At 43.1% G+C, this 25,142-nt stretch overlaps 1 protein-coding gene across 4 annotated transcripts in view; it reads right to left on the bottom strand.

Moving 5' to 3' along the window:
- LOC139371296 (band 4.1-like protein 1) overlaps positions 1–25,142 on the bottom strand; it is a 169,081-nt gene that overhangs the window by 45,047 nt on the left and 98,892 nt on the right. For 2 of the 4 annotated variants that reach the window (XM_071111599.1, XM_071111600.1), the window contains 9 exons: positions 16,121–16,163; positions 15,301–15,376; positions 14,686–14,904; positions 6,891–6,978; positions 6,159–6,311; positions 4,672–4,769; positions 3,776–3,951; positions 3,308–3,552; positions 2,293–2,328 (listed from right to left, as the gene is read on the bottom strand). In XM_071111599.1, coding sequence (XP_070967700.1) covers positions 2,293–2,328; positions 3,308–3,552; positions 3,776–3,951; positions 4,672–4,769; positions 6,159–6,311; positions 6,891–6,978; positions 14,686–14,904; positions 15,301–15,376; positions 16,121–16,163 — 1,134 coding nt within the window. The remainder of the gene's footprint in view (positions 1–2,292; positions 2,329–3,307; positions 3,553–3,775; positions 3,952–4,671; positions 4,770–6,158; positions 6,312–6,890; positions 6,979–14,685; positions 14,905–15,300; positions 15,377–16,120; positions 16,164–25,142) is intronic. The other 2 variants (XM_071111602.1, XM_071111601.1) reach the window with 1 other exon arrangement.

A 25,142-nucleotide genomic window follows, 5' to 3' on the forward strand; every position in this document is an offset into this window, starting at 1 on the left:
GTCACACTCCAAACTCCACTATGGCCAAGACCAAAGAGCTGTCAAAGGACACCAGAAACAAAATTGTAGACCTGCACCAGGCTGGGAAGACTGAATCTACAATAGGTAAGCAGCTTGGTTTGAAGAAATCAACTGTTGGAGCAATTATTAGGAATTGGAAGACATACAAGACCACTGATAATCTCCCTCGATCTGGGGCTCCACGCAAGATCTCACCCCGTGTGGTCAAAATGATCACAAGAACGGTGAGCAAAAATCCCAGAACCACACGGGGGGACCTAGTGAATGACCTGCAGAGAGCTGGGACCAAAGTAACAAAGCCTGCCATCAGTAACATACTACGCCGCCAGGGACTCAAATCATGCAGTGCCAGACGTGTGCCCCTGCTTAAGCCAGTACATGTCCAAGCCCGTCTGAAGTTTGCTAGAGAGCATTTGGATGATCCAGAAGAAGATTGGGAGAATGTCATATGGTCAGATGAAACCAAAATATAACTTTTTGGTAAAAATTAAACTCATCATGTTTGGAGGACAAAGAATGCTGAGTTGCATCCAAAGAACACCATATCTACTGTGAAGCATGTGGTTGGAAACATCATGTTTTGGGGCTGTTTGTCTGCAAAGGGACCAGGACGACTGATCCGTGTAAAGGACAGAATGAATGGGGCCATGTATCGTGAGATTTTGAGTGAAAACCTCCTTCCATCAGCAAGGGCATTGAAGATGAAACGTGGCTGGGTCTTTCAGCATGACAATGATCCCAAACACACCGCCCGGGCAATGAAGGCGTGGCTTCGTAAGAAGCATTTCAAGGTCCTGTAGTGGCCTAGCCAGTCTCCAGATCTCAACCCCATAGAAAATCTTTGGAGGGAGTTGAAAGTCTGTGTTGCCCAGAAACAGCCCCAAACATCACTGCTCTAGAGGAGATCAGCATGGAGGAATGGGCCAAAATACCAGCAACAGTGTGTGAAAACCTTGTGAAGACTTACAGAAAACGTTTGACCTCTGTCATTGCCAACAAATGGTATATAACAAAGTATTGAGATAAATTTTAGTTATTGACCAAATACTATTTTCCACCATAATTTGCAAATAAATTCATTAAAAAATCCTACAATTTTTTTTCTCATTTTGTCTGTCATTGTTGAAGTGTACCTATGATGAAAATTACAGGCCTCTCTCATCTTTTTAAGTGGGAGAACTTGCACAATTGGTGGCTGACTAAATACTTTTTTGCCCCACTGTATATTGTTATTTTTTACTGCTCCTCTTCAATTACATGTTACTTTTATCTCTTATTCTTATCCGTATATTTTCGGTTGGGGGCTCATAAATAAGTATTTCACTCTAAGGTTTACACCTGTTTTATTCGGCGCATGTGACTAATACAATTTGACTTGATATAGGCCTAAACACACTCCCTCACGTCTCTCTTTCACATACTAGCATTCTCACACACACACACACACACACACACACACACACACACACACACACACACACACACACACACACACACACACACACACACACACACACACACACACACACACACACACACACAGTCATACATACCCACTCTTGCAAATGCAGCCTACCTTTGAAGCATCTCTTTTAGTGGCATATTCCTTTTCAGTTCTTCCTGTGCCATCTACATTTTGTGAATAGCCTAGTCAGTGGTCAAGTTATCAGGTTCCTTGCTAGCTAGTTAACATGACTAGATAGTTAAACAATAAATAAAATATATAAATAAAATATAAATTGTCTCGCAAATAATTTAAAATGGGCTACGACACGTGCACCAATTTCAGGCAGAAAGAAAAACATAGCTCCGGTGATATTTGGCATCATTTTGCCTAGAGGCCCACGGTCTTCAGCCATGTAAAGGTGCAAGCTAAGACTGTAGCTGTGTTCCATGTTGTGTTCTGCGCTTAAAATGTTCCGTGCGGTGAAATGGATTCCCGATTAATGGCATCAACATTTTTTACCGCTGATAAGCATGTAATGCCTTAACCCGTTATTAACGTGTTAATTTGACAGCCCTTAAAATATTGGCTCTCCAATGAACAGCATCAAATGAATGCTTTGCAGCTTCAATGTAATACTTTGGGTGCAAACAAATATATGATGGTGCAGAAGATTACTCACTGTATGTCAATTAGGTATACTGCTAGTTTATCATTAATATGTGGGATTACTGAACACAAAAAGACTGGTAGGCATAGAGCCATCTCACAGACTGACAGACAGACAGACTGACAGAGAGACAGACAGGCCACCAGACACCAAATACCTCCTGTATATTGTCAAGTGGGGACCCAGCATCCTCCTTTTGCCAGCGAGGGTTAAAGAGAGAGAGAGCATATTAGTGAATGACAGGGAGAGAGAGCAAGAAAGAACAGCAGCAGGAGAAGTTAGGTTGGCTTGGCATGAGAGATAAGTGAAGGTTCGATACAGCAGTTAGTGATGATAGTGAGCTATACTGGTTAGCCTCTGCGTGGCATAGAGGGAGCAGAGTTAATTTTGCTTTAAATCTTTAGCTTTAAACCTCAGCAGGGAATGTCACAGTGGTACCCGAAGATCCAGCGGTACACTCTAGCACCAGCAGCACCCCTGCAGTCACTGCCATCTGACAATCTGCACTGACGGACACCTCCACCCTGACACAAACATCATATCCACACAAGATGTGTGTCTCTCTAAGCTTCCATAGGTATCATCCTACTTATACTGCATTGTATCTTTACTTATAGCCTATTTCCATCCTAGAGTGGCGCTTACCATCAAATGTGAATGTTTTGATTCTGAGAAACAAGTAGGCTGAGCCTGGGTCCACAAATCTGTTTGTGTTTTATCCAACTCCTATGTCATGTAGCCCAGGGAATGTTTTTGGAGTTGGCTAAAGCACATACAGATCAATCAACCAGGCTAGGTTGGGCCATTTACCCTCTGAACCAGATATGACCACCATAGTATCTTAAGTCATATAGCTACCCACTCAAGCCTTCCTCCCATCTGCCTAACAGTACCTTTCCCTAACCCAGGGTTTCCCAAACTCAGTCCTCAGGACCCCAAAGGGTGCATTTTTTTTTTTTTTTGCCCTAGCACTACACACAGCTGATTTAAAATAATCAACTAATCATCACGCTTCAATCATTTAGATTAGCTGTGTAGTGTTCGGGGCAAAAACCAAAACTTGCTGCTCTTATGTCCCGAGGACCGAGTTTGGGAAATGCTGCCCTTACCCTAACAGTAACAGTAACTTGATAACCCTAACCCTAACAGTAACGTGATAACCCTAACAGTACCTTGATCTCCTTCTTCTTGCTGGGGGTGGGGACACCATCCTCATCCTCCTCTTGGTCGTGGTATTCCTCTAGATCCTGTTCCTCATCCTGATCCTCCTCTTGGTCCTGCTCCAAACTGGGTGGTTCCAGTTCTGTCTCCTGTTCGTCCCCAGAGGGGCTGTGGAGGTGGGGGTGTTCACTGCCACTGTGCTGGGACAGACCATCCTGGTTTTCACACATGGCCGACACTGGCCGGGAGAACTCTGCTAGTTAGACCAAGGCACAGTGGGACTGTTTTATTACGAGAGAACAGTCCAGCATTAGATATACATACAGTAAGTATATGGCCACATCTACAGTACATCTTAAGACACTGTCTTTAGGTATGAAAAAATATTCCATAGCCACTAATGTATCATTCAATATTTTCACTTTTAACAATTGTTCGTTGTGTGAGTAGCCCTTGAGGAACACCACTTTGGTACCTACCTCCGTCCAGACTGCGGGACAGCAGGTACCTCTTGCTGGTGGATCGTTCAAAGTGTGGCGCGGGCCGGTCTATGAGAGCGCTGGCCTGCCGTGTCTGGGCCTGGGTTCGCCCACTGTATCGAAACTTAGAGCCCATCACCAAGAAGCCCTTAGGAGGAGGCTCTGGAGACACTAACCTGGAGGTGTATAGTACACAGACAGAGAGGAATTCATCAGCCCTAATTCTGGGGACTTTAAGCTGAAGATTACCTGGCATTTTGGTTGCAACAGTATAAAAACAACAAGGATTAACTTAAAATACTGGGGAAAGATAAATTCACCATCCTTGCTTTACAGCAATACGATTGAGAGAAAGACCAGATGTTAGTATGAGATTAGTTACTGGATGTAATAAATAACTTTGTAAAATGCTGAGAACATTGGACTCTGATCTTTGCACTGTTGCAGTGTTGAAAACATTGCTCTATACTACTGCATGTGGTTCCCTATTCCCCTTACAGTGAATTCCTCAAAGCGTGAGGTAACAGGGGTAGAGAAGCACCAGAGATACAAAGTAACATGAGGAGGAAACAGAGAGGGAAACACCCTGAGCCTCAGTGTAGTGCTGGCTGCTGTGGAATAAAATGCTGCTGTGGATGGTGCCTATAGGGAGACGGAGCCCTGATCAAAGCTGTGCTCTAATCACTCCTGAGCTTCCCCTGTAGCAGAATACAGCAGGTGCTGTAGGCTGCTGGGAAGAAGCTACTGAGGGATGTGGGCATGAGGGATGTGGACATGAGGGATGTGAGTGGTGAGATGGTAGCTATATTTGGCTGCCTAAGATGAAGAGGACTTGAGGAGAAATGGCTTGCTAGGTGTAACATAATAGAGTCCTACTCCTTGAAGGGAAAAGATACCTGAAGAAGGTGTGGTGCTCGATGCAGACCTTCCACAGTCTCTTAGCCGCCCGGTGGTTTGGAAGCTTGAAGCCAATAGTGCTCTCAAACTGCTCGTACTGGTTTCAGAGAGGGAGACAGAAACGGAGGGAAGGAGGGAGGGATGGGCAGTTGTTTACTGTGGTTACATAGATTAGAGTATGAGGGAGTGACAGCAGTTTTGAATGACATGATACATTCTTAAAAACAACCTTGACATGCATCATCACTTTATTTCATATTCCAAACTGTCACAATTTTAAGTTATATGCTGTTCAACTACATTTGCTGAATCGGCCCGCTTGTCACTCAGGAGATGCAATGAGCTCTAAGCAAAAAGACACCATGTGAAACTATTCACTGCTGTATATCCCCGGACGGTTAACACTCCCAAGAATGCACAACCCTTTAAGGGTTCGTTGGCTGTCCCCATAGAAGAACCCTTTGAATAACCCTTTTGGTTCCATGAAGAAACCTTTCTAAAGAGGGTTCTACATTACATGGAACCCAACATGGTTCTACTTGGAACCAAAAATTGCTATCTTATTGGGACAGTTGAATAACCCCTTTGGTACACTTTTTTCTAAGATTACAGTAATCTGCTCTCCCTGAAATTACAGCCCTGTGACCACCAGACAGATTCCTGCACTGAGCTGAGCAAAGGACTAAGAAACTGCAGTTTTCAGACAGCAGGGACAAACATGAGGGTGGCATTTCATGGCTCTATATTTATACTTTTCATCCCTATATTCTGGGTGCTGCTGCAGCTGCACTGGCCGTGTTAAAAGCTCCCTTTATCCCTCTCTTCCACTGGCTCACTATGGGGCTCTGTCACTTCAGAAGGCCTGGCCAGACAGCCTGTCACACTGGGCTGGGGGCTCAGCTCAGTAGGCTGCAGAGGTTGAGGCTGCAGCGCTGCAAGAACTGAACAGGGACTTGGAGTGAGAGGCAGGCTATAGATTCTAAGCCTGTGGAGCAGCAAAATTGTGGGGGGAATACGATTTTTCATTTGCATTTATTTAGCCAGGATAGTCCACTCAGTAATACTTGCCACTGTTTTTCAGGGAGTCCTGGCTTCCATAGAATCAATAAAACATATACAGCATACCCATTGGCATACATTCACAAGCACATCTAAAATCACATACACATCACACGCGGTAACATACCTACAAATCCAAGCACACATTACAACTATGTGTACTGCTCTTTTGAAGGCGGAAATGCTAGCTAGCTGTCATGTAGAGTCCAGCTTGTTCCAGAGCAATGGTCCAAATAACATTTTCCAGGAAGTTGATTTAATTCCACGTGGTTAGTTCTCTGGTCACACATCAGCTTCCACACTGTCTTTAGTGGTCGTATTTCCAGTTATAACAGAAATGGAGTGCATACATTTCTTAAAGCATAATTTTGTAAGGTGGTAAAACCTTAACTACAATGCAGCCATTCTCTCATTTGGTTCAGATTACCTCTCCGGGCCGGATCTTGATATAGAAGTTACTCCTCTTGTAGGATATCTTGAGAATCTTTGGCCAGGCGAAGCGGTTGATCCTCAGGCGGTCGCGGTATATCAGGAGGCCGTTGGCACATACGCCCAGCATGATGTCAATCCCTTCTGAATCCTGGAGCAGCCAAGAGCCAGCATGGCAGAGTAGAGGATGATGAAAAGAGAGGAATAAGAGAGGGAAGGAGAGGAAATAAAGTAATATGTTGGTGTATAGGGTAAAATAAATCATCCTGCACAGTCACATAGGAACATAGACGCACAAAATGTCATGTAACCAAAAAAATCTCATAGTTTGAAACTAGATTAACATCTATGTTTTACACATTAATTCCATGTGGTTACAGCCTTAATTCCATGTGGTTACAGCCTTAATTCCATGTGGTTACAGCCTTAATTCCATGTGGTTACAGCCTTAATTCCATGTGGTTACAGCCTTAAATCCACGTGGTTACAGGGTTAAAACAAAAACAACTCAAAGTATCATCAAGTATTCCCACGGCTTGCTAGAACATTGTGAACTGCGGTGGAGCAGTGTTCTAAGCAGCTCGCTCTGGCTCAGAGCATCATGAATTTGCGCCCAGTAAATTTGCGCCCAGTAAATTTGCGCCCAGGCCTATATCAACGTTCTCAGGGCCTTTTCAAAAGTCCGAAATCAAAGTCAATATCTAGTGATCAGGCTGATGTAACAGCATACCTTGGCATGATGGAGATCCACCCCATACATGGATAGCTTCTTAGCATTTTCTAGGAAGTTGATTTCTGCGTCAGCTGGCGTCATACCCCTGAAACAAAAATACATCAACTCACACAGGAGAACACATTTAATATTTTAGAGTGGTAGGCCTGATATATCCATTCCCATGTCTCTTCCTCCACCTTTGGCCAAGAACCAAGAGCTGTTGCCATGCCTGGACAGGGAGGGAGGAGACCCTGAGACTGGGGAAGTGTTGATAGTGTTGGCAAGGCCTCCATGTAGACAGCCATGACAGATGCCAGGGCAATGTGGTGGCATTTGTCAACATATGTATGATGTGTTGTTGGACACTGTCTGAGTAGAGCTGTTTCAACATTCTCCAATGTTTCCATATGAATGAGAGATGGAGATGAAACCAGTGGAGTAGTGGGGACTATTATGCAGGTATATGCTCTATACCCACTCAGTGGTCATTGCGTATACTCACTTCCTAATCCCCACTGATGCGCATCAAAGTAGTATAGTGGAGGTATACGCTGTATCAATGATGTACTGTAGAACAATAGAGAAATCATGCACAAAGTAACCTACACAAATGCAAAGCACATGAAATATATTCATGCGAGTCGCACACATAGCCTAGTAGTTTCAGCGGAATACCATCTGTCAGGCAGCAAGAGTGCGCAGCTCTCAACTGGTAGGCACATGGAGCAGCTCACAGAAGAACGACATCGGTAGTTGGTAATGGAGGAAAGGAAAGACGTTTCAATGTATGATATCTACCAGTAAATGCTAACAAAGGCAACAATGGGTATGCAAACCAGGTATTGAAAAAGTTTGGTCCGAGTCTTGTGTGGCGGAGTCTAGGAATATGGCTTTGCTGTTCTGTTCAGGGACTTTACAAGACTACTATGAGCCAGGAGACGTCACGGCCGGCTCTAAAATGGTCCTGGGTAGAGGTGGCACGAGGGAGTGCACAGGCAAGTGTGTTGCAAAAGGAGGAGAAAGTGAGAGAATGATAACAAGTAGAGAGAAGCTGAATTCAGAAAGTAACTTAAGTTGGAGTATTGTTGCAGAAATAGGATGTGCTAGTTCTGGAAAAGGATTGTTCCATACCACCAAATGACTGTCATTTGCCTCTCCCTAATGTCAATATGCCTTGTCTACTGCTGTTAACGTTAGTTATTATTGTTTTATTTCACTGTAGAGCCCCCTGCCCCACCATAAATGCCTTAGATAGCTCTTTTGTCCCACCCTCCACACATGCGGAGACCTCACCTGGCTTAAATGGTGCCTCCTGAGACGCAACCGCTCTCATCGTCACTCAATGCCGAGGTTTACCTCCACTGTACTCACATCCTACCATACCCTTGTCTGTACATCATGCCCTGAATCTATTCTATCACGCACAGAAATATGCTCCTGCCTCCCGGGTGGCGCAGTGGTTAAGGGCGCTGTACTGCAGCGCCAGCTGTGCCATCAGAGTCCTGGGTTCGCGCCCAGGCTCTGTCGTAACCGGCCGCGACCGGGAGGTCCGTGGGGCGACGCACAATTGGCCTAGCGTCGCCCGGGTTAGGGAGGGCTTGGTCGGTAGGGGTGTCCTTGTCTCATCGCGCACCAGCGACTCCTGTGGCGGGCTGGGCGCAGTGTACGCTAGCCAAGGTGGCCAGGTGCACGGTGTTTCCTCCGGCGCATTGGTGCGGCTGGCTTCCGGGTTGGATGTGCGCTGTGTTAAAGAAGCAGCGGCTTGGTTGGTTGTGTATCGGAGGACGCATGACTTTCAATCTTCGTCTCTCCCGAGCCCGTACGGGAGTTGTAGCGATGAGACAAGATAGTAGCTACTACAACAATTGGATACTACGAAATTGGGGAGAAAAAGGGGTAAAATAAATAAAAAAAATAATAATAAAAAAAAAAATTAAAAAAAAAAAAAGAAATCTGCTCCTTTTATTCTCTGTTCCCAAAGCACTAGACGACCAGTTCTTATAGCCTGTAGCCGTACTCTTATCCTGCTCCTCCTCTGTTCCTCTGGGGATGTAGAGGTGAACCCAGGTCCTGTAGCCCCCAGCACCACACCTATTCCCCAGGCGCTCTCACTTGTTGACTTATGTAACCGTAAAAGCCTTGGTTTCATGCATGTTAACATCAGACGTCCCCTCCCTAAGTGTGTTTTATTCACTGCTTTAGCACACTCCGACAACCCTGATGACCTATCCGTGTCTGAATCCTGGCTTAGGAAGGCCACCAAAATCCATCCCCAATTACAACATTTTCCGACAAGATAGAACTGCAAAAGGGGGCAGAGATGCAATCTAATGCAGTGATAGCCTGCAGAGTTGTTTCATACTATCCAGGTCTGTGCCCAAACTATTCGAGCTTCTACTTTAAAAAATCCACCTTTCCAGAAATAAGTCTCTCACCGTTGCCGCTTGTTATAGACACCCTCAGCCCCCAGCTGTGCCCTGGAAACCATATGTGAATTGATTACCCCCCATCTATCTTCAGAGTTCGTACTGTTAGGTGACCTAAACGGGGATATGCTTAACACCCCGGCCATCCTACAATCTAAGCTAGCCTCCAACCTCAATCTCACACAAATTTACAAAGAAACCTTCCAGGTACAATCCTAAATCCGTAACCATGGGCACCCTCATAGATATCATCCTAACCAACTTGCCCTCTATATACACCTCTGCTGTCTTCAACCAGGATCTCTGCGATCAGTGCTTCATTGCCTGCGTCCGTAATGGGTCCACGGTCAAACGACCACCCCTTTATCACTGTCAAACGCACCCTAAAACACTTCAGCGAGCAGGCCTTTCTAATCAACCTGGCCCGGGTATCCAGGAAGAATATTGACCTCATCCTGTCAGTAGAGGATGCCTGGTTGCTCTTTAGAAGTGTTTTTCTCACCATCTTAAATAAGCATGCATTGTTCAAAAAATGCAGAACTAAGAACAGATATAGCCCTTGGTGCACCCCAGACTTGACTGTCCTTGACCAACACAAAAAACATCCTGTGGCGTATTACATTTGCATCGAATAGCCCCTGTGATATGCAAATGTTCAGGGAAGTCAGGAACCAATATACACAGTCAGTTAAGAATGCTAAGGCTAGCTTTTTCAAACAGAAATTTGCATCCTGTAGCACTAATTTCCAAAAGTTTTGGGACACTGTAAAGTCCATGGAGAATAAGAGCACCTCCTCCCAGCTGCCCACTGCACTGAGGCTAGGAAACACTGTCACCACCGATAAATCCACGATAATCGATCATTTCAACAAAGCATTTTTTTACGGCTGGCCATGCCTTCCACCTGGCTACCCTTACCCCGGCCAACAGCTCTGCACCCCTGCAGAAACTTACCCAAAGTTCAAAGGGGGAGACACTCTAGACCCAAACTGTTATAGACCTATAGCCATCCTGCCCTGCCTTTCTAAAATCTTAGAAAGCCAAGTTAACAAACAGATCACTGACCACGTCGAATCCCACCATACCTTTTCCACTATGCAATCTGGGTGCACCTCAGCCACGCTCAAGGTCCTAAACTATATCATAACCGCCATCGATAAAAGACAGTAATGTGCAGCCGTCTTCATCGACCTGGCCAAAGCTTTCAACTCTGTCAATCACCACAATCAACAGCCTTGGTTTCTCAAATGACTGCCTCGCCTGGTTCACCAACTCCTTCTCAGATAGAGGTCAGTGTGTCAAATCGGAGGGCCTGTTGTCCGGACCACTGGCAGTCTCTATGAGGGTGCCACAGGGTTCCATTCTCGGGCTGACTCTGTATATATCAATGATGTTGCTCTTTCTGCTGGTGATTATCTGATCCACCTCTACGCAGACGACACCATTCTGTATACATCTGACCCCTCTTTGGACACTGTGTTAACAAAACTCCAAACAAGCTTCACTGCCATACAACCTTCCTTATGTGGCCTCCAACTGCTTTTAAATGCTAGAAAAACGAAATGCATGCTCTTCAACCGATTGCTGCACCGCACCTGCCCGCCCGACTAGCATCACAACTCTGGACAGTTCTGACTTAGAACATGTGGACAACTACAAACACCTAGGTGTCTGGTTAGACTGTAAACTCTCCTTCCAGACTAAGCATCTCCAATACAAAATTGCATCTAGAATCAGCTTCCTATTTTGCAACCAAGCCTCTGTCGTGTCTTTACTATCATTAAAATAGTTTTAGTTTTTATCAAAGATTCTCCGTAATTCGTATTACGCTATTAAACTGATTAATCATGTAACTGTAATTAACTAGGAAGTCGGGGCACCAAAGAAAATATTCAGATTACAAAGTTATAATTTTCCTAATATAACTTTTCAGATGTTTTCATATCTGATCAATAGTCTTCTGATTAATGAATTCTTTACCTCACGTTAGTCTCATTCCAAACATTGTAAATTGTTGGTTATCTGCATGAACCCAGTCTTCAAATCAAATCAAATTGTATTTGTCACATACACATGGTTAGCAGATGTTAATGCGAGTGTAGCGAAATGCTTGTGCTTCTAGTTCCGACAATGCAGTAATAACCACTATGAGTCATCCATACATCAATTGTCTTAAAATAATTTATTTACTAACTAAGTAATTCACAGAAATGCATAAACAAACAGTAGATAGTTACAAGGAAATGATAACGAAGATTCCCTAGTGGGATAAACCGGCATCGCGGAAGTGGGGGTCGACTGAGATAAGACAACACACAGTTGATAATTATAACAATTGAAATGCTAATCCTTTGCACATGAACGCTCACTCATTCAGGAACAATCGCAATCAATATATATATTTACGCTCAGTGTGTCATCGGGGTCTCTGTTGAAAAGTTTGTTTCTGTTGGAGTGTTTGTCCGCCCTCTCTGTCGTGGTTAGAATGGATAATTCAGAGTGACATTCATTCATGTCTTTATGGATAGATGTTTCGGCAGTTGTCGGTCTTCGCATTCAATGATACCGGATTCCTAGCTGCAGACTAGTAATTAATATCAAAGACTTGTTCTTATTCTGTCGGTATCGATAGTCTAATAGTTTAGCCACGTGGTATGGTTAAAAGATTCAGCCATCTACTCAAACCTTGGTCCTCTCGTTATCGAGATAAGCTGGTCTGCAACCTTTGTCCTCTCGTAATTGAGGGAAACATGGTTTGTTGAGAAATTCTCAAAGTGGGGGTTTTATTCGGGAGTCGCCCATGACCCTAACTGAGCTCATGGGCGATCCTCTGATTTAGTTAAACTCAAAAGAGAATTGGAGTTTCCTTAAACAGTCCAAAATCACATTACACAATTTTACAAACAGTATCATCTTCAGTCATTCATCTTATACAACAATTAGATATAAACCTCATATCTATTATATAAACAGTGTTATGGTAATGTGGCCGTATTGTCTCCCATGAGTGTCACAAAATTGTACCAAAAGGACCCGTTCGTAGCTGGATTCTTCAACGATCTTTTATACCTTCTCCAGAACATAAATGTTGTTCGGTTCTCCAGTTCTGTGAGGTGGAAGAAATTCCTTTGTTCTCTATGAAAATTCACTCTGTCTCATTACTGTGGACATGAGGAGATAATCTCCTCCAGGAATTTACGACCTCTCTCTGACAACAGCAGCCTTGCTGTAGGGGAGAGGGGGATAGGGCTTGCTGTACCCAAAGAGGGCAACGTCATGACACCTCCTTCACTCATGCTGCCAAACATACCCACATAAAACTGACTATCCTACCGATCCTTGACTTCGGCAATGTCATTTACAAAATAGCCTGCAAGACTCTACTCAACAAACTGGATGTACTCTATCACAGTGCCATCCGCTTTGTCACCAAAGCCCCATATACTACCCACCACTGCAACCTGTATGTTCTCATTGGCTGGCCCTCGCTACATAGTTGTTGCCAAACCCACTGGCTCCAGGTCATCTATAAGTCTTTGCTAGGTAAAGCCCCATCTTATCTCAGCTCACTGGTCACCATAGCAACACCAACCCATAGCATGCGCTCCAGCAGGTATATTTCACTGGTCATCCCCAAAGCCAACACTTCCTTTGGCCGCCTTTCCTTCCAGTTCTCTGCTGCCAATTACTGGAACAAATTGCAAAAATGACTGAAGCTGGAGACATGAATTCTTTACCTCACGTTAGTCTCATTCCAAACATTGTAAATTGTTGGTTATCCAGTCATCCATACATCAATTGTCTTAAAATAATGTATTTACTAACTAAGTAATTCACAGAAATCCATAAACAAACAGTAGATAGTTACAAGGAAATTATAACGGAGTTTCCCTAGTGGGATAAATTGGCATCGCGGCTTGGTGTACAAAAGGGAAGTGGGGGTCGACTGAGATAAGACAACAAACAGTTGATAATTATAATAATTTAAATGCTAATCCTTTGCACATGAACGCTCACTCATTTGAGAACAATTACAATCAATATATATATTTACCGATCACTGTACCTGTACACAGCCCATCTGTAAATAGCACACCCAACTGCCTCATCCCATATTGATATTTTTTTTTTTGCTCCCCAGTATCTCTACTTGCACATCATCATCTGCCCATCTACCACTCCAGTGTTAATACTAAATTTGAATTATTTTGCCTCTATGGCCAATTTAATGCCATAGACTTGTACGTAGACTTTTCTATTGTGTTATTGACTGTTAATCCAATGTGTAACTTTGTGTTTTAGTCCATGCCAGCCCTCATACAGACTCCATGAACACAGTAACAGGTGTCATTCTTTATTTATTTTTTGTTTGTTTATTTGTTTGTTATTGTTATATCTCAGATAAATGCCATAAGACTGCTAGGTTGTATTGCTATGTTTTCAATGGTTGTCTTCAAGCTAGGCTACACGTGCAGGTGAGGTAGATTACAGTAGGCTATTCTGTGAACTTTGAAATTATGAAAATATATTTTCATTATTTTAAAGCAGAATTGTCTTTTCTTTAGTACTGCCTTGGGGTAGGGGGCCTAACCTGTCTTAGGTATTGGGATGTATTGCAGGTGGATGCTCCATGCTATTAACCACATAATCTGAGTGAGGTATTTTTTGACGTTTCACCCTATACTATTAGGAAAGATGCCACTAATACTAAGTACTGTGGTGAGGTTAAATGGTTGTTACTCAACCTCCACAAGGTTGATCGGAGAAAAACCCTACAAAAACAGCTATTTTCTACCTGTTACACTTAGTTAAATCTTTGCGATGTGCAATTCAGTCAACATGCTCTGTTTGAATGAATATTTCTAAAGGCTTTCCTAAAAAAACCTTCCCAATTAAATGCTAACTGCAAAGAACGTCTCCTGGCAGAATGATATCGTGATGATTTGTATCAATGGCACTTGTTTTTCAAACTCTGCCATCGCATGTACTCTGTAGGCCAACATTGTTGTACAGTTATAGAAACACCGCTAGCCAAACTGTCTCTTGATAGGTGCACAACTGAATTAAAGGGCAACTACACCCTCCCCCTGAAAAATTCCCAAACATCAGAAATGTTTTTATTAAACCTGAAAAAACTATAGGAAAACATAGAATTTTGAAACAGGGCGCTTTCCTTTGCCAGATGGGCCGTTTGATCTAAGTATACCCATTTTTCCAGGCACCACTACACCACTGGTGTAACCAAAATGGATTTACTACAAACATGCAACTGAAATAAACCTAACTGGGCCAAGAGCATTTATTCTGATCATGTGACCATAGTCATGGCCCTATCATTTTTCTGGTGGTCAGAAGATACTCTTGACCCTGACCATAACTCCTACCTGTAGTTACGATGGAGCTCCATGACCCTCTCCTCCAGCTCTCGCGTCTGATTGGGTGCGAAGCGGAAGTCGCTGACATAGTCGGGACCGTGGTCATCGGTGTCATAGTCTCCCAGCTCGGCCTGCACGGCGTAGGAACCCAGCAGGGCGTGGGTCACGAAGGAGCAGGGCAGACGGCCTGACAACATGTCATCTCTCAGCTGAAGACACAGGTAGTACCTGTCATAAAAGAGAGAGAGAGAGAGGGGGGGGGCAAGACAAGGGGAGAGGGACTAGTTCAAATAAGGTCTCACCAAAGGCAAGCTCCAATGAGAATGTTGAGGAGTTAATCCATAACAGCCAGTGGAACTCCAAATGTAGCTAAACCTGTAAATAGAGTGTGTTTTTGAATCCTTTGCAGTGAAATATGCCCTGTAAATGATTACAATCGTAAAAAGTATTTCTGTACAAACGTTTGTTGTTTGACAGAGATAGTTCAATGTGAGAACTGATAATTATGAGAGACTTTGCGTGCTGCCAGTTTATATGTATGTACAGTATGTGTGTGTGTATATAAAAACAGTATGTGAGAATGCTATGGGGGCCTCTTCACACTGCTCTGCTGTACAACAGTACCTGGTGATGTCCTCTGTCAACTGGGAGGGGTCTGGAGGGTAGAACTTGACAGAGAAGGCAAAGTGCCAGGGAGCAGCTGAGGAGTGACACAGGAGATGTGATGAGTTTACTCCCCATGTGGACTGGACATGTATCACAAAGGTGTGAGTGACACACATGCAATAATAACAGTAGTAATAATAACAACCATAATAATAGTAATAATTAGGAGGGTGCTTATATTTGTCCTATTTCACACATGTACAAGTGTGTATTAAAACACATGTGGGAATTGGAAATGTGCGTATCCCAACTCCCCCTGAGACACCCTCAGAGAGTGGGGTCACGTGTATGACATAGTCATAAAATCACCCTAACATGTGTCACAATAAAGATCTATTTGTGTGAACAGTCTCCAGCAGCAGCATAGTAATACACTAATGTTAAACAAACTCATTATATCATCTTGATTAATGGGACTAAAGCTTCTGATTCTACTGCATAAGTATTTAGCAGATTCCATATACAAACAGTATATAATTAAGCAATAAGGCCAGGAGAGGTGTAGTATATGGTCATTATTCCACGGCTAAGGGCTGTTCTTAGGTACGACGCAACAGGTGCCTGGATGCAGCCCTTAGCCATGGTATAATGGCCGTATACCACAAACGCGAGGTGCCTTATAGCTATTATAAATTGGTTACCAACGTAATTAGACCAGTAAATAGCATCATTTTGTCATTCCCACTGTATACGGTCTGATATACCACAGCTTTCAGCCAATCAGCATTCAGGAATCGAACCATGATGTGTGTGCTGCGTGTGGGCCGAGGATACTCACTGCGCATCTGCTTCTTGATCTCCTTGGAGGGGTCCAACCAATTCTGAAAGACATATAGGAGAGACAGAAATAATTCCCAGGGGTCTGTGAGAGAAGTGGCTAATACACACCCTGTTGCCACACACTCATTCACCCTGCAGCTCTAATTGCAGATGGTGATTCTAGTGAAAGCATTTGCATATGGTTCTATAGAAAGAGGAGGAGAGGGATGCATGCAGGAGGAACCCTCCCCCATTGAGACTTTCAGCATGAGGAGATGAGAGTGGCAGGCCCAGCATCTGTTTGCCCATTGTGACAGTAAATGATCAGCTTGTATCACACCAGATCTGTACAATGACATCATTCAGCATGAGAGGTGCTGTTTCTGACACTCCTCCTGCTGCCTTGTGCTAATAAAACGTCCTCCTTCAACGCACACACTCGTTTCCCTTGTGAAATCTCTCAGATCATTCCCTGCCCTTTGACAATGTGTACTGTTAATGTAGTTGAACAGGAAGAGTGAATACGCCTATTGCATGGTTAATAACGCAGGCAGCCGTATGCCGAACCACAAACAGTGTGCTTCCCAGCATCCCGAGCCTGAGTGGCACATCCCAGCTGCTGAGTAAGGCTGAAAGCTTTTTTGGCAGTCACTATCACTTCTGCCAGAGTGAAATCAGGAGTGGAAAAGGTTGAAACAGCACAGCAGTCTCCAACATCTTCTTTGGAAAACCACAAGTGTTCCTGACAACGTCAGAACACACAGCCTGAAAAATAGACACACCTGCAAAAATACACACTAATAACCTGAGATCCAACCACAAACTCTCTCTCTTTCTCTCTCTCACACACACACACACCCCGGGTGAGGTCCATTTACATTTGAGTAATTTAGCAGATGCTCTTCTCCAGAGCGAATTACAGTGCATTCATCTTAAGATAGCTAGGTGAATAAACCACATATCTTAGTCGTAGTAATTACAGTCATGGCCAAACGTTTTGAGAATGAAACAAATATTAATTTTCACAAAGTCTGCTGCCTCAGTGTCTTTAGATATTTTTGTCAGATGTTACTATGGCATACTGAAGAATAATTACAAGCATTTCATAAGTGTCAAAGGCTTTTATTGACAATTACATGAAGTTGATGCAAAGAGTCAATATTTGCAGTATTGACCCTTCTTTTTCAAGACCCCTGCAATCCGCCCTGGCATGCTGTCAATTAACTTCTGGGCCACATCCTGACTGATGGCAGCCCATTCTTGCATAATCAATGCTTGTAGTTTGTCAGAATTTGTAGGGTTTGTTTGTCTACACGCCTCTTGAGGATTGACCACAAGTTCTCAATGGCATTAAGGTCTGGGGAGTTTCCTGGCCATGGACACAAAATATTGATGTTTTGTTCCCCAAGCCACTTAGTTATCACGTTTGACTTATGGCAAGGTGCTCCATCATGCTGGAAAAGGCATTACTCATCACCAAACTGTTCCTGGATGGTTGGGAGAAGTTGCTCTCGGAGGATGTGTTTGTACCATTCTTATTCATGGCTGTGTTCTTAGGCAAAAGTGTGAGTGAACCCACTCCCTTGGCTGAGAAGCAACCCCACGCATGAATGGTCTCAGGATGCTTTACTGTTGGCATGACACAGGACTGATGGTAGCGCTCACCTTGTCTTCTCCGGACAAGCTTTTTTCCAGATGCCCCAAACAATTGGAAAGGGGATTTATCAGAAAAAATGACTTTACCCCAGTCCTCAGCAATCCAATCCCTGTACCTTTTGCAGAATATCAGCCTGTCCCTGATGTTTTTCCTGGAGAGAAGTGGCTTCTTTGCTGCCCTTCTTGACACCAGGCCATCCTCCAAAAGTCTTCGCCTCACTGTGCGTACAGATGCACTCACACCTGCCTGCTGCCATTCCTGATCAAGCTCTGTACTGGTGGTGCCCCAATCCCGCAGCTGAATCAACTTTAGGAGATGGTCCTAATGCTTGCTGGACTTTCTTGGGCACCCTGAAGCCTTCTTCACAACAATTGAACCGCTCTCCTTGAAGTTCTTGATGGTCTGATAAATGGTTGATTTAGGTGCAATCTTACTGGCAGCAATATCCTTGCCTGTGAAGCCCTTTTTGTGCAAAGCAATGATGACGGCACGTGTTTCCTTTCAGGTAACCATGGTTGACAGAGGAAGAACAATGATTCCAAGCACCACCCTCCTTTTGAAGCTTCCAGTCTGTTATTCAAACTCAATCAGCATGACAGAGTGATCTCCAGCCTTGTCCTCGTCAACACTCACACCTGTGTTAATGAGAGAATCACTGACATGATGTCAGCTGGTCCATTTGTGGCAGGGCTGAAATGCAGTGGAAATATTTTGGGGGGATTTGCATGGCAAAGAGGGACTTTGCAATTAATTGCAGTTCATCTGATCACTCTTCATAACATTCTGGAGTATATGCAAAATGCCATCATACAAACTGAGGCAGCAGACTTTGTGAAAATTAATATTTGTGTAATTATCAAAACTTTTGGCCACGACTGTACATTTTCCTCAATATATCAGCAAAGTCAGAGCTTGTAGGAAAAGGGGGGGAATGACATGACTAGACTGACATGTCTTATTTCAGATACTCTTAGAAGTGTTTCAGACATTTGAGAGTTTCGGACGTTTTCAGAAAATTGTCAGGGACTCCGCTGTCCTAGCATAAGGGGGAAGCTGGTTCAACCATTGGGGTACTAGGGCAGAGAAAAGCTTTGGTCCTCCAGTGTTAAATCAGCGTGCTAAACACATTAATAAGCAGCAGTAATTTATTATCCTCAAGAATCTATCTAACGTCGGCCTGGGCCAAAGATCACTCAATTACGAAAAAGGCCCTGGGTCTTTTGTCTCCTCTCTGTAGAGCACTCCATTAGTAATAACAACTGTTCTCACTGTTCTGCTACAAGGAGACTGCAGTCATAGTTCACAAAGCAATCATAAACACAATTAATGTTCTCCCAAATTGTGTGGAGATAATATTCTCAAAGAGAGGCAGAGAGGAGTGTCTGAGAACTATGTTTCTTAGAGCTTGGTGAGAGCCTGGTTATCCTAGGGTTATTTTGCATACAATCTTCCCATAACGCCCTGGGAATGGTTTCAGGATAGTTACTTGGCTTTGAAACATTCTCAGCACATTTAAAGCTGAAACCATGTTTCTTAGAGCTTGGTGAGAGTTTATGTACATTTTGCAGCAGGACCGTATTTATTTTCAAATATTAGTTTGATGATCCCTTTCCATAAAAACCAAGACTACTTTGCTTTCAATGACTTTGAGAAAACTCGGATCACAAGACCCACTCTCATCACAACCCTCTCCCGAGTCTGAGAGCCCGGGGACTCACACTTTACCCGGGGGTGCGGCTTGGCCTGGCGGCACTGAAATGAACATTCTCGAGGCCATCAAACTACTACGCTCTGAGATAGTTGAAATGAAAACGGAGGTAGTTGCAACGATTGAGGCCCGAATACAGGTTTCTGTTACTTTAAAAGCAGATCTAACCATCCTGTGGAACGAGACAGTGCCAGCAATCACATCAATCAAAACAACAGCAAAGTTGCACACTACAACGATTGCAGCACTGGAGATCTCCGCTACCAATGTCTCCAACTTAACCACCTGCCTGGAGGCTGACGTGAAACGCCTGGCTGTGGATTTGAAAAAGGTGCAGGAGAGTTGTATGAGTTTAGAGGGATTTTCTCCCCACAATAATCTGAGACTGGTATCGGTCCAAGAGTCAGGGGAAATGCCTCGCGCCACGGATTTAATTTCTGGGCTGCTGAAGGATGTTCTTGCCTTAGATGAGAAGCCCCTGATTGGTTGTGCCCACCGGTCGCTGCTCCCAAAGCTCTGGGATGGTGAGAGGCATAATTCTTTGAGTGCACTTTTTCCATGAGAAGATGGAGATTCTCTGACGAGCCCCCAATACCACTCTGAGCTTTCAAGTACAGAGCTTCTCCATCTACCAGGACTACTCCCCCACTGTTTCCAGGCAGCGCGCAGCTTTCGGACAGGCCAAATGACTACTACGGGACCATCCAGGTGTGAAGTATGGACTGCGATTCCTGGCCCGTTTATGGCTATCTCATAATGGTAAAGACCACACATTTGAGTCTCTGGATGAGGCTATGGCTCACATTCAACGTCACATCAAGAAGTCTTGAACTTGCTCATAGATCAGCAACTGTTGCTTGCGAACTGTGGATAAGCGGGACTGTGGGTTTAGGTTTAACACCGCACTCTCACAGAAATACTGTGCGAAGAGAACATGTTCTATTTAGGCTTGTTCCTCGTTTGTGGAGGTACTGTCTGGGATGGGTGGAGGTGGTTGGGGGAGGAAGAAGGTTGAATTGTTGAGTTCTAATGTTGTCATTCTGTCTTTTTAGTTTTTTTTCTGTACTTTTTCCAAATATCATGCACCGTACATTATTACTCTGAGACAAGTTATTCTGGGGTTTTTGGGTACTCATTGCTTTTCCACTCTATGCTCTAATGACAGGGTTGTATCACGGGAGTGCTCAGGGTTGCCGAGATAATACGATCAAGAACATTTAATGGAACATCAAAGGGGTTAACAATCCCGCAAAGCGTAAGAGGGTGCTGACACAATTTAAGGGTTTGAATGCAAATGTTGCATTTCTACATGAGACTCACTTGAGGACTGGTGAGCATTTTAGGATGTGTAGGGACTTGCTTGTTTGTAGGTGACCAAATACTTATTTTCCACCATAATTTGCAAATAAATTCATAAAAAATCGTACAATGTGATTTTCTGGATTTTTTTTCTCATTTTGTCTGTCATAGTTGAAGTGTACCTATGATGAAAATTACAGGCCTCTCTCATCTTTTTAACCTGTTAGAGCTCTAGGGGCGCTATTTCATTTTTGGATAAAAAACGTTCCCGTTTTAAGCGCGATATTTTGTCACGAAAAGATGCTCGACTATGCATATTCTTGACAGTTTTGGAAAGAAAACACTCTGAAGTTTCAGAATCTGCAAAGATTTTGTCTGTAAGTGCCCCAGAACTCATTCTACAGGCGAAACCAAGATGATGCATCACCCAGGAATTAGCAGAATTTCTGAAGCTCTGTTTTCCATTCTCTCCTTATATGGCTGTGATTGCGCAACGAATGAGCCTACACTTTCTGTCGTTGGCCCAAGGTCTTAGCAGCATTGTGACGTATTTGTAGGCATATCATTGGAAGATTGACCATAAGAGACTACATTTTCCAAGTGTCCGCCTGGTGTCCTGCGTCGAATTCGGTGCGCAATTGCCAGCTGCTTCTACTTTACCATTTGATTCAGGGGAGAAAGCATGTGTCCAAGAACGATGTATCAATGAAGAGATATGTGAAAAACACCTTGATGATTGATTCTAAACAACGTTTGCCATGTTTTCAGTCGATATTATGGAGTTAATTTGGAAAAAAGTTCGCGTTTTGAGGACTGAATTTTCGGATTTTTTTTGGTAGCCAAATGTGATGTATAAAACGGAGCTATTTCTAATACACAAGGAATCTTTTTGGAAAAACTGAGCATCTGCTATCTAACTGAGAGTATCCTCATTGAAAACATCAGAAGTTCTTCAAAGGTAAATGATTTTATTTGAAGGCTTTTATGTTTTTGTTAATGTTGCGTGCTGGATGCTAACGCTAATGCTAACGCGAAATGCTAACGCGAAATGCTAACGCTAGCTAGCTACTTTTACACAAATGATTGTTTTCCTATGGTTGAGAAGCATATTTTGAAAATCTGAGATGACAGTGTTGTTTACAAAAGGCTAAGCTTGAGAGATGGCATATTTATTTCATTTCATTTGCGATTTTCATAAATAGTTAACGTTGTGTTATGCTAATGAGCTTGCTGATAGATTTACACAATCCTGGATACAGGGGTTTTTTCATAGCTAAATGTGACGCAGAAAACGGAGCGATTTGTCCTAAACAAATAATCTTTCAGGAAAAACTGAACATTTGCTATCTGAGAGTCTCCTCATTGAAAACATCTGAAGTTCTTCAAAGGTAAATTATTTTATTTGAATGCTTTTCTGTTTTTTTGTGTAAATGTTGCCAGCTGAATGCTAATGCTAAATGCTACGTTAGCCATCAATACTGTTACACAAATGCTTGTTTTGCAATGGTTGAGAAGCATATTTTGAAAATCTGAGATGACAGTGTTGTTAACAAAAGGCTAAGCTTGAGAGCTAGCATATTTATTTCATTTCATTTGCGATTTTCATGAATAGCTAACGTTGCGTTATGGTAATGAGCTTGACTCCCGGATCCGGGATGGGGAGATCAGAAAGGTTAAGTGGGAGAACTTGCACAATTGGTGGCTGACTAAAAACTTTTTTGCCCCACTGTATGTTCTGCTCTACCATAGGGGAGTCTCTCAAAGCATACCTACGTGGCAAAATAATTTCTTATACAGCCAACCAAAACAAAGTTTGCTCTCAGAGACTTTGGGACCTGATCGAATCCATAGCCACATTGGATGAGAAGTATGCTACAGATCCTTCCTCTGATCTACAATAAAGAGCGCCAACTACTCCAATCTGAATTTGATGAGCTTTCTACCAGGCAAGCTGAACAGTTGCTCTTGCGAGCTCGATACAGAGTGTATGAACAAGGCGACAAGGCCAGTAAACACCTTGCACATCAGATCCGTAAATCTGAGGCCTCATGTTTAATCCCACAAATAAGGACCCTGTCTGTTGCCATCACATTTATACATAAAGAGATCAATGATCAATTCAAACAATTTTACTCTGCGCTATACACCTCTGAATATCCTGAAGACCCTTTGCTGATTGATTCATTCTTTAATGGCTTGAATATGCCTTCAATTGATACAGACACCCATGACTGTCTAGAAGAAGAATTTACATCGGAGGAGATTGCAACAGCAGTGTCCGCAATGAAAAGTGGTAAATCACCGGGTCCGGACGGTTTTCCAACCAAATTTTACAGGACGTTTTCTGGTCTGCTTTGCCCATTCTCTTCTCGATTATTTGCAGAGTGCCTTAATAACTCAAAGCTACCGCCTAGTTTTTATCAGGCTTCAATTTCATTACTATTGAAGAAAAACAAAGACCCCCTGGAATGTGGATCCTATCGCCCAATCTCGCTTTTAAACTTACAAAATCCTAGACAAGCTGTCAGCCATCTGTATGGAAGGTTCACTGCACCAAGTAATACACTCTGACCAGACTGGCTTTGTGAGAAATAGGCATTTGTTTTTCAATATTAGACACCTTATGAATATACTGTACTCCCCAGCATCGGGGGACCCGGAGATGGTGGTCTCACTTGATGCAGAAAAAGCTTTTCACCGTGTTGAGTGGGACTACCTAACAGCTGCCCTTTATAGATTTGGCTTTGGTCCCAAATTCATTGCCTGGATAAAGATTCTTTATTTTCCCCCCATGGCTTTGGTACGGACTAACAACTTGTCCTCTGACTATTTTCCCTTGCACCGCGGATCCAGACAGGGTTGTCCACTCTCCCCCCTGTTGTTTGCTTTGGCAATCGAGCCTCTCGCCATTGGACTATGCTCTAATGATGCCATTCAAGGTATAATCAGGACGGGCTTAGAGCAGAAAGTCTCGCTATATGCTGACAACCTACTTTTGTTTATCTCTAACCCTGATACCTCATTGCCAACTGCCTTATCTGTTCTTAAAGAGTTTGGATCAATCTCAGTGTCAGATGTAAAACGGAACCAGCCACACTGTTGCATATGTTTTGGGGCTGTCATAAACTGTCAGGTTTCTGGGAATTAATATTTTAATGTTTCTCTGACATATATGACACTGTTATAGATCCGTCTCCCCTTACAGCCCTTTTTGGAGTACTGCCCATAGGTACCCCCTGTCAAGAATCCAGTTGGACACATGGGAACCCCAAACTGTTTTATTAGGCTTGGGCTCCATTCCGGTCTTACTTTAAACAGTCCATCCAGTGATGGCATTCATATTAAAACAAAAATACGTCTGTATTTGACTCCTCTGTGACTTAAGGTTTGGATGAGCATTTCTTTCTGGGGTTTTTTTTTGGGGGGGGGGGGGACATTAAGGTTGATGATGTGCTTATTGATTGTGACCTGCGGATGCCTTATTCATCTTGTCCGGTCAGAGACTATAATGTGAGCTTGTTTTGCCCTGTTTTTTTTTGACATTTTGTTCACACTTACATACAATTATTATATATTTTTTCTTCTTTTAAAGCATTGTTATTTTTGGTCCAGTGGATGGTCGGTGGGCAGGAACAGGAACAATGGTGAGGTGTTTGCTCTGTCCCTGTACTACATATTGCCCTTTAACTTTTGTAGCCTTCTGCCCAGTGTGTTTAACTTCTCTAAAGTATGGTATCTTTAAAGCAATTTTTTTGTAGTATTTTTTCTAGTTGAGTATAATTTTCTACTTGAGTATATACAGTGCCTTGCGAAAGTATAAGAACTTCTGGAGAGAGTTTGCTGCACTGAAAGTAAAGGGGCTGAATAATTTTGCACACCCAATTTTTCAGTTTTTGATTTGTTAAAAAAGTTTGAAATAGCCAATAAATGTCGTTCCACTTCATGATTGTGTCCCACTTGTTGTTGATTCTTCACAAAAAAATACAGTTTTATATCTTTATGTTTGAAGCCTGAAATGTGGCAAAAGGTCGCAAAGTTCAAGGGGGCCGAATACTTTCGCAAGGCACTGTATATTGTTTTGTGTTGTCTTGTGTATAAAACTGAATAAACAGAGTGTTATAGGGCTGTCATTCCCATTGAAAGGAAGTCTAAGAAAAGGTAGATCTGTTCTATGTGTGCAATTTCTATGCTTCCCATTCTTAAGTTTCGTTTTGGCGTCAAAAGACTGAAAATACAATATTTTTTGGTTATGGAACAGGTACTTCACAGCAGTTTAGATGGTACAATAATTATCTACTCTATGCTTCCTTGTTTTGTCACATAACCTGGAATTAGGCAAACTAATAGAATATTTGCAACCAGGAAACGGCGAAGGAA

Source organism: Oncorhynchus clarkii, chromosome 17, assembly GCF_045791955.1.
Source record: "Oncorhynchus clarkii lewisi isolate Uvic-CL-2024 chromosome 17, UVic_Ocla_1.0, whole genome shotgun sequence".
Classification (NCBI taxonomy): Eukaryota; Metazoa; Chordata; class Actinopteri; order Salmoniformes; family Salmonidae; genus Oncorhynchus; species Oncorhynchus clarkii.